Source organism: Tachyglossus aculeatus, chromosome 15 (assembly GCF_015852505.1).
Source record: "Tachyglossus aculeatus isolate mTacAcu1 chromosome 15, mTacAcu1.pri, whole genome shotgun sequence".
NCBI classification, from domain to species: domain Eukaryota; kingdom Metazoa; phylum Chordata; class Mammalia; order Monotremata; family Tachyglossidae; genus Tachyglossus; species Tachyglossus aculeatus.
In genome coordinates this window covers 14,542,057-14,552,747 of record NC_052080.1, presented here as the reverse complement: position 1 = coordinate 14,552,747, position 10,691 = coordinate 14,542,057, and the positions used below count along the sequence as shown (strand labels likewise).

General features: G+C 49.1%; 1 protein-coding gene across 3 annotated transcripts in view; it reads left to right on the top strand.

Moving 5' to 3' along the window:
* Positions 1 to 1,630: 1,630 nt before the first annotated feature.
* LOC119937522 (cohesin subunit SA-2-like) overlaps positions 1,631 to 10,691 on the top strand; it is a 70,401-nt gene continuing 61,340 nt past the window's right edge. For all 3 annotated transcript variants that reach the window (XM_038757056.1, XM_038757055.1, XM_038757054.1), the window contains exons 1-2: positions 1,631 to 1,729; positions 8,110 to 8,197. In XM_038757056.1, the coding sequence (XP_038612984.1) occupies positions 1,686 to 1,729; positions 8,110 to 8,197 (132 nt within the window). In that variant the 5' untranslated portion in view covers positions 1,631 to 1,685. The remainder of the gene's footprint in view (positions 1,730 to 8,109; positions 8,198 to 10,691) is intronic.

The window sequence follows — 10,691 nt, the reverse complement described above, 5'->3', positions numbered from 1 at the left end:
TTGTACCCAGTAAGCGCCCAATCAATCAATACGGTGGAATGAATGAATGAATGCTTTGCACCCAATAAGCGCCCAATCAATACGGTGGAATGAATGAATGAATGCTTTGCACCCAATAAGCACCCAATCGATACGGTGGAATGAATGAATGAATGCTTTGCACCCAATAAGCGCCCAATCAATACGGTGGAATGAATGAATGCTTTGCCCCCACTAAGCGCCCAATCAATACGGTGGGATGAATGAATGAATGCTTTGCACCCAATAAGCGCTCAATCAATACGGTGGAATGAATGAATGAATGCTTTGCCCCCAGTAAACGCCCAATCAATACGGTGGAATGAATGAATGAATGCTTTGCCCCCAGTAAGCGCCCAATCGATACGGTGGAATGAATGAATGAATGCTTTGCACCCAATAAGCGCCCAATCGATACGGTGGAATGAATGAATGAATGCTTTGCACCCAATAAGCGCCCAATCAATACGGTGGAATGAATGAATGAATGCTTTGCACCCACTAAGCGCCCAATCAATACGGTGGAATGAATGAATGAATGCTTTGCACCCAATAAGCGCCCAATCAATACGGTGGAATGAATGAATGAATGCTTTGCCCCCAGTAAGCGCCCAATCAATACGGTGGAATGAATGAATGAATGCTTTGCCGCCAGTAAGCGCCCAATCAATACGGTGGAATGAATGAATGCTTTGCACCCAGTAGGCGCTCAATCAATACGGTGGGATGAATGAATGAATGCTTTGCACCTAGTAAGCGCCCAATCAATATGGTGGAATGAATGAATGTTTTGCACCCAGTAAGCGCCCAATCAATACGGTGGAATGAATGAATGAATGCTTTGCACCCAGTAAGCGCCCAATCAATACGGTGGAATGAATGAATGAATGCTTTGCACCCACTAAGCGCCCAATCGATACGGTGGAATGAATGAATGAATGTTTTGCACCCAATAAGCGCCCAATCGATAGGATGGAACGAACGAATGCACCCCGGCGGTTCGGCCCTCAGTCCTCTCCGAAGCGCTGAGCACAGTGCTCTGCACCCGATAAGCGCTCAGTAAGTAGGCATGAATGAATGACGGAACGAATGAATGAATGAATGTACCTCAGCGCTTAGCAGAGGGCGCGGTCCGGGCGTCCGTCGGTCTGTGTGTGTGTGTCTCCGTGCCTCAGTTTCCCCTCCTGGGCGTGTAGGGGGGCCCCAGCGCTTAGCGCAGGGCCTCGCACCTACCGAGCGCCCCGCGGGGACCAGAACCGGAAGTGGCGGCGGCAGCACGGGGGGGGAAGGGGGAGAGTCCGTCCGGAAAGGGCTCCCCCCGGAAGCAACGACGCGACACCGAAGGTTCCTACGTCCCGCAGCGCCCCCGTGCGGCCACTCCTTCTGCTCCGGCCCCGCGCGCGGGGCTTCCCATTGGCCGCGCCGCGTCAGGTGACGCCGGGCGGTGCCTCCCATTGGCCCGCCCGGGGGAGGGCGGCTCGCGGCCGCCAGAGGGCGCCACGCGCCTGCCGGGCCCCCGCACGCCGCCAGGGGGCGCCTGCGGCCTCCTTGGGCCGCTCCCCCGCCAGCTCCTTTGCAACCCTGGGTGCAACCCCTCCTGCAGCAGCTCCCCTGCAGCAGCTCCCCTGCAGCAGCCCCCTTGCAGCGCCCCTGCAGCCGCAGGCGGCATGCTAGCGGAGCCCCACCGAGCCCCGGACGTCGCCGGACAAAAGTGAGCCTGGGGGTTGCCCTGCTGCTGGCCGGGCCTGGTGGCTAGTGGCCGGGGGGTGCTGGGGGCCCAGAGTGGGTGGTGGCTAGTGGCCAGGGGATGGTGGGGGCCCAGAATGGGTGGTGGCTAGTGGTCGGATGATGGTGGAGGCCCAGAGTGGGCTGGTGGCTAATGGCCGGATGATGCTGGGGGCTCAGAATGGGCTGGTGGCCCAGAGTGGGCTGGTGGCCAGATGATTTTGGGTGCCCAGAATGGGCGGTGGCTAGTGGCCGGATGATGATGGAGGCCCAGAATGGGCAGGTGGCTAATGGCCGGTAGATGGTGGAGGCCCAGAATGGGCTGGTGGCTAATGGCCGGATGATGCTGGGGGCCCAGAATGGGCTGGTGGCTAATGGCTGGATGATTCTGGGGGCCCAGAATGGGCTGGTGGCTGGTGGCCGGATGATGTTGGGGGCCCAGAATCGGCGGTGGCTAGTGGTTGGATGATGCTGGAGGCCCAGAATGGGCTGGTGGCTAATGGCCGGATGATGCTGGGGGCCCAGAATGGGCTGGTGGCTAATGGCCGGATGATGTTGGGGGTCCAGAATCGGCGTTGGCTAGTGGCTGGATGATGCTGGAGGCCCAGAATGGGCCGGTGGCTAGTGGCCGGATGATCGTGGGTGCCCAGAATGGACTGGTGGCTAATGGCCGGATGATGCTGGAGGCCCACAATGGACTGGTGGTTAATGGCCGGATGATGCTGAAGGCCCAGAATGGACTGGTGGTTAGTGGCCGGATGATGCTTAAGGCCCAGAATGGACTGGTGGCAAGTGGTCGGATGATGGTGGAGGCCCAGAATGGGCTGGTGGCTAATGGCCGGATGATGCTGGAGGCCCAGAATGGGCTGGTGGCTAGTGGCCGGATGATGCTGGGAGCCCAGAGGCTGGTGGCCGGATGATGGTGGAAGCCCAGAATGGGCTGGTGGCTAGTGGCCGGATGATGCTGGGGGCCCAGAATGGGCTGGTGGCCCAGAGTGGGCTGGTGGCTGGTGGCCGGATGATGTTGGAGGCCCAGAATGGGCTGGTGGCTGGTGGCCAGATGATGGTGGAGGCCCAGAATGGGCTGGTGGCTAATGGCCGGATGATGCTGGGGGCCCAGAATGGGCTGGTGGCTAATGGCCGGATGATGCTGGAGGCCCAGAATGGGCCGGTGGCTAATGGCCGGGTGATGCTGGAGGCCCAGAATGGGCTGGTGGCTAATGGCTGGATGATGCTGGAGGCCCAGAATGGGCTGGTGGCTAGTGGCCGGATGATGCTGGGGGCCCAGAATGGGCTGGGGGCAGGGAGGTACCTTGTAACCTCCCTGGCACTTAGAACAGTGCTTTGCACATAGTAAGCGCTTAATAAATGCCATTATTATTATTATTATTATTATCAACAACCTCAAAATAAAGAGAATTACAGATCTATATCACTAGGCCACACTCCTTCTCTTAAAGCCGACGGTAATTACTGAGCCCTTATTAGAGCCCGGGCTTGGGAGTCACAGGTCATCATCATCAACCGTATTTATTGAGCGCTTACTGTGTGCAGAGCACTGTACTAAGCGCTTGGGAAGTGCAAGTTGGCAACACATAGAGACAGTCCCTACCCAAGGTCGTGGGTTCTAATCCCTCCTCCGTCACTCATCAACTGGGGAAGACCAAATTAGCGGACGGGTAGGTAAATAAAAGCCTCATTTCCTTTAAAAAATGAGCCGCTTCTTCCCCCTGGAATAGTCATTTAGGAAATGACACAAACTCCCCAGCGCTTAGAACAGTGCTTTGCACATAGTAAGTGCTTAATAAATGCCATCATCATCATTATTATTATTCTCTGGGCCTCAGTGACCTTAAGTGGAAAATGGGGATGGAGACCGTGAGCCCCACTTGGGATGGGAGACTTAGTCCAACCTGACTTGCTTTTCTCCACGCTGATGCTCAAAACGGTGCTTGGCACGCAGTAAGTGCTTAATAAATACCATTATTATTATTATTATTATAATTATTATTATAATTGACTGTGCAGAAGCAGACGAGCAGCCCCAAAGCATCATTAAAACCTCCCCTAGGAACAGGCGGCGGGGAAGAGGACCGAATTAGCGGGCGGTTAGGTAAATAAAAGCCTCATTCCTTTCAAAAATGAGCCGCTTCTTCCCCCTGGAATAGTCATTTAGGAAATGACACAAACTCCCCGGCGCTTAGAACAGTGCTTTGCACATAGTAAGTGCTTAATAAATGCCATCATCATCATTATTATTATTATTCTCTGGGCCTCAGTGAGCTCAAGTGGAAAATGGGGATGGAGACCGTGAGTCCCACTTGGGATGGGAGATTGAGTCCAACTTGCTTTTATTCATGCTGATGCTCAAAACGCTGCTTGGCACGCAGTAAGTGCTTAACAAATACCATTATTATTATTATTTTTATTATAATTGTGCAGAAGCAGATGAGCAGCCCCAAAGCATCATTAAAACCTCCCCTAGGAACAGGCCGCGGGGAAGAGGACCAAATTAGCGGGCGGTTAGGTAAATAAAAGCCTCATTCCTGTCACAAATGAGCCGCTTCTTCCCCCTGGAATAGTCATTTAGGAAATGACACAAACTCCCCAGCGCTTAGAACAGTGCTTTGCACGTAGTAAGTGCTTAATAAATGCCATCATCATCATCATTATTATTATTCTCTGGGCCTCAGTGAGCTCAAGTGGAAAATGGGGATGGAGACCGTGAGCCCCACGTGGGACGGGAGACTGAGTCCGACCTGACTTGCTTGTCTCCACGCTGATGCTCAAAATGGTGCTTGGCATGCAGTAAGTGCTTAATAAATACCATTATTATTATTATTATTATTATTATTATTATTATAATTGACTGTGCAGAAGCAGACGAGCAGCCCCAAAGCATCATTAAAACCTCCCCTAGGAACAGGCGGCGGGGAAGAGGACCGAATTAGCGGACGGTTGGGTAAATAAAAGCCTCATTCCTTTCACAAATGAGCCACTTCTTCCCCCTGGAATAGTCATTTAGGAAATGACACAAACTCCCCGGCGCTTAGAACAGTGCTTTGCACATAGTAAGTGCTTAATAAATGCCATCATCATCATTATTATTATTCTCTGGGCCTCAGTGACCTCAAGTGGAAAATGGGAATGGAGACCGTGAGCCCCACTTGGGACGGGAGACTGAGTCCAACTTGACTTGCTTGTATTCATGCTGATGCTCAAAACGGTGCTTGGCACGCAGTAAGTGCTTAATAAATACCATTATTATTATTATAATTATTATTATAATTGACTGTGCAGAAGCAGATGAGCAGGCCCAAAGCATCATTAAAACCTCCCCTAGGAACAGGCCGCGGGGAAGAGGACCGAATTAGCGGGCGGTTAGGTAAATAAAAGCCTCATTCCTGTCACAAATGAGCCGCTTCTTCCCCCTGGAATAGTCATTTAGGAAATGACACAAACTCCCCGGCGCTTAGAACAGTGCTTTGCACATAGTAAGTGCTTAATAAATGCCATCATCATCATTATTATTATTCTCTGGGCCTCAGTGACCTCAAGTGGAAAATGGGAATGGAGACCGTGAGCCCCACTTGGGACGGGAGACTGAGTCCAACTTGACTTGCTTGTATTCATGCTGATGCTCAAAACGGTGCTTGGCACGCAGTAAGTGCTTAATAAATACCATTATTATTATTATTATTATTATAATTATTATGATAATTGACTGTGCAGAAGCAGATGAGCAGCCCCAAAGCATCATTAAAACCTCCCCTAGGAACAGGCCGCGGGGAAGAGGACCGAATTAGCGGACGGTTAAGTAAATAAAAGCCTCATTCCTTTCAAAAATGAGCCGCTTCTTCCCCCTGGAGTAGTCATTTAGGAAATGACACAAACTCCCCAGTGCTTAGAACAGTGCTTTGTGCATAGTAAGTGCTTAATAAATGCCATCATCAGCATTATTATTATTCTCTGGGCCTCAGTGAGCTCAAGTGGAAAATGGGGATGGAGACCGTGAGCCCCACGTGGGACGGGAGACTGAGTCCAACTTGACTTGCTTGTATTCATGCTGATGCTCAAAATGGTGTTTGGCACTCAGTAAGTGCTTAACAAATACAATTATTATTATTATTATTATTATTATTGTGCAGAAGCAGATGAGCAGCCCCAAAGCATCATTAAAACCTCCCCTAGGAACAGGCCGCGGGGAAGAGGACCGAATTAGCGGGCGGTTAGGTAAATAAAAGCCTCATTCCTTTCACAAATTAACCGCTTCTTCCCCCTGGAATAGTCATTTAGGAAATGACACAAACTCTTCCAAACCCCTCGAGGACCGTTAGAGCCGCAGTTCGGTACTTAAGAAGGCCACAGAAGGCCTCGGTTTACTAACAGGCTGACTTGAGCTCTGGGGAGGAGCTCGTAAATTTAATAGTTGGCTGCCGTTCCGGGAATAATAATCATCATCATCATCATCATCATCAACATCAATCGTATTTATTGAGCGCTTACTGTGTGCAGAGCACTGTACTGAGCGCTTGGGAAGCACAAGTTGGCAACATACAGAGACAGTCCCTACCCAACAGTGGGCTCACAGTCTTAAAGGGGGAGACAGAGAACAAAACCAAACATATTAACAAAATAAAATAAATAGAATAGATATGTACAAGTAAAATAAATAAATAGAGTAAAAAATAATAATAATGATGGTATTTAATAATAATAATAATAATGGCATTTATTAAGCGCTTACTATGTGCAAAGCACTGTTCTAAGTGCTGGGGGAGATACAAGGTAATCAGGGTGTCCCACGGGGGGCTCACAGTCTTAATCCTCAATTTACAGATGAGGGAACTGGGGCACAGAGAATGATGATGACGGTATTTGTTAAGTGCTTACTATGTGTAAAGCACTGTTCTAAGCGCTGGGGGAGATACAGGGTAATCAGGTTGTCCCACGGGGGGCTCACAGTCTTAATCCCCATTTTACAGATGAGGGAACTGAGGCACAGAGAAGTGAAGTGACTTGCCCAAGGTCACACAGCTGACAATTATTTATTTACAAAATGAAGTAAATAGAATGGATATGTACAAGTAAAATAAAGAAATAAATAGAGTAATAAATCCGTACAAACATATCAATCGTATTTATTGAGCGCTTAGGAAGTCCAAGTTGGCAACATCTAGAGACGGTCCCTACCCGACAGTGGGCTCACAGCCTAGAAGGGGGAGACAGGGAACAAAACCAAACATATTAACAAAATAAAATAAATAGAATGGATATGTACAAGTAAAATAAAGAAATAAATAGAGTAATAAATCCGTGCAAACATATCAATCAATCAATCATATTGAGCGCTTACTGTGTGCAGAGCACTGTACTAAGCGCTTGGGAAGTACAAGTTGGCAACGTATAGAGACGGTCCCTACCCGACAGTGGGCTCACGGTCTAGAAGGGGGAGACAGGGAACAAAACCAAACATATTAACAAAATAAAATAAATAGAATAGATATGTACAAGTAAAATAAAGAAATAAATAGAGTAATAAATCCGTACAAACATATCAATCAATCATATTTATTGGGCGCTTACTGTGTGCAGAGCACTGTACTAAGCGCTTGGGAAGTCCAAGTTGGCAACATAGAGAGACGGTCCCTCCCCGACAGCGGGCTCACAGTCTAGAAGGGGGAGGCAGACAACAAAACCAAACATATTAACAAAGTAAAATAAATAGAATAGATATGTACAAGTAAAATAAAGAAATAGAGTAATAAATCCGTACAAACATATCAATCAATCAATCGTATTTGTTGAGTGCTTACTGGGTGCAGAGCACTGGACTAAGCGCTTGGGAAGTCCAAGTTGGCAACACATAGAGACGGTCCCTACCCAACAGTGGGCTCACGGTCTACGTGCCAAGCGCTGGGATGGTTAGAAGCTAATCCCTGGGCCTTTCTCCCGTCCCCCGCGGGGCTCACAGCCTTCGTCCCCATTTTCCAGATGAGGGAACCGAGGCCCAGAGACGTTAAGTGACCGGGCCGAGGTCAATCAATCATATTTATTGAGCGCTTACTGTGTGCAGAGCACTGTACTAAGTGCTTGGGAAGTCCAAGTTGGCAACATCTAGAGACAGTCCCTACCCAACAGTGGGCTCACAGTCTAAAAGGGGGAGACAGAGAACAAAACCAAACATATTAACATAATAAAATAAATAGAATAGAAGCAGCGTGGCTCACTGGAAAGAGCCCGGGCCTCGGAGTCAGATTTCGCCCGGCGGGCCAGCGGTGGGGTCAGGATTAGAACCCGGGTCCTCCCATCTCCCAAGCCCGCTCCCCTTTGACCGAAGCCCGCTCTCACCATTGTTTCCCGTAGGGAGAACAGCGGGCGAGAAGTGGCTGCGTTGGACTCCGCCGTCCAAGATGCTGGACGTCCGAGGATGGCCGGCGCCGGGAAGATGACGGTGAGGAAATCTCGTCGCCACGGGCCGGGCGGGACGGAAGATCCCGGCATTTCCCTCTTGGCCTTCCCGGCTGGGAGACGAGAGTCGCAATTCTGCGGTCCCCGGATCGCGATCGGATGCGGCGAGAAAGAGAGAAAAGTTGGGCCCAAGGTGATGGGGTCATGGGGTAGCAATTCCCTCGATCACAAATAATCATCATAATTGTGGGATTTCTTAATTACTTACTATGTGCCAGGAGCCATCGTAAGGACCGGGAGCCCACCGTTGGGTAGGGATCGTCTCTATATGTTGCCAACTTGGACTTCCCAAGCGCTTAGTACAGTGCTCCGCGCACAGTAAGCGCTCAATAAATACGATTGAATGAATGGTGGTGTTCGTTCAGCGCTTGCTTATGTGCCAGGCGCTGTGCTAAGCGCCGGGGTGGATACAAGCAAAGCGGGTTGGTCCCCGTCCCCGTCCCGCGTGGGGCTCGCGGGCTTCATCCCCATTTTCCAGATGAGGGAAACGAGGCCCAGAGGAGGGAAGTGATTCGCTCAAGGTCACACGGCAGACAAGTGGCGGGCCGGGATTAAAACCCACCACCTTCGGACGTAATTAATGATTGGGGTGTTTGTTAATAATAATAATAATAATAATGGCATTTATTAAGCGCTTACTATGTGCACAGCACTGTTCTAAGCGCTGGGGGGGGATACAAGGTGATCGGGTTGTCCCATGGGGGGCTCACAGTCTTCATCCCCATTTTCCAGATGAGGTCACTGAGGCCCAGAGAAGTGAAGTGACTTGCCCAAAGTCACAGAGCTGACAATTGGCCTCAGTTACCTAATCTGTAAAATGGGGATGAAGACTGTGAGCCCGCCGTGGGACAGCCCGATCACCTTGTAACCTCTCCAGCGCTTAGAACGGTGCTTTGCACATAGTAAGCGTTTAATAAATGCCATCATTATTATTCTCTGTGCCTCAGTTCCCTCATCTGTCAAATGGGGATGAAGACTGTGAGCCCCCCGTGGGACAGCCCAATCACCTTGTAACCTCTCCAGCGCTTAGAACGGTGCTTTGCACATAGTAAGCACTTAATAAATGCCATTATTATTATTATTATTACTATTATTCTCTGTGCCTGTTACCTCATCTGTCAAATGGGGATGAAGACTGTGAGCCCCCCGTGGGACAACCTGATCGCCTTGTAATCTCCCCAGTGCTTAGAACAGTGCTTTGCACATAGCGCTTAATGAATGCCGTCATTATTATTATCATTATTATTATTATTATTCTCTGTGCCTGTTACCTCATCTGTCAAATGGGGATGAAGACTGTGAGCCCCCCGTGGGACAGCCCGATCACCTTGTAACCTCCCCAGCGCTTAGAACAGTGCTTTGCACATAGTAAGCGCTTAATAAATGCCATCATCATTATTATTATTCTCTGTGCCTCAGTGACCTCATCTGTCAAATGGGGATGAAGACTGTGAGCCCCCCGTGGGACAGCCCGATCACCTTGTAACCTCTCCAGCGCTTAGATCGGTGCTTTGCACATAGTAAGCGCTTAATAAATGCCATCATCATTATTATTATTAAGTGGCGGAGCCGGGATTAGAACCCAAGTCCCGTCCGCTCCTCTCTCCATCCCCTCGTGTGTGCTTATGGGATCCCGCTGAGCCCAGTCTTATTGCCACCAAATAATTCCCGGGACGAGCCCCCCCACCCTCCTCCTCTTCCTTGAAGCCCTCCCGGCCGGCCGGGCCCACGGTTGTGACGCCGGTTTTGTTTTAGAGAAGCAGCGTGGCTCAGTGGAAAGGGCCCGGGCTTTGGAGTCAGAGGTCATGGGTTCGAATCCCGACTCCACCATGTCTGCTTGGGCAAGTCACTTCACTTCTCTGGGCCTCAGTTCCCTCATCGGTAAATGATGATGATGGCATTTGTTAATCAATCAATCAATCAATCGTATTTATTGAGCACTTACTATGTGCAGAGCACTGTACTAAGCGCTTGGGAAGTACAAATTGGCAACATATAGAGACAGTCCCTACCCAACATTGGGCTCACAGTCTAAAAGGGGGAGACAGAGGACAAAACCAGACATACTAACAAAATAAAATAAATAGAATAGATATGTACAAGTAAAATAAATAACTAAATAGAGTAATAAATATGTACAAACATATATACATATATACATATATATACAAGTTAATCAATCAATCAATCAATCGTATTTATTGAGCGCTTACTATGTGCAGAGCACTGTACTAAGCGCTTGGGAAGTACAAATTGGCAACATATAGAGACAGTCCCTACCCAACATTGGGCTCACAGTCTAAAAGGGGGAGACAGAGGACAAAACCAGACATACTAACAAAATAAAATAAATAGAATAGATATGTACAAGTAAAATGAATAAATAAATAAATACAGTAATAAATATGTACAAACATATATACATATATATACAAGTTAAGCGCTTACTATGTGCAAAGCACCGTTCTAAGTGCTGA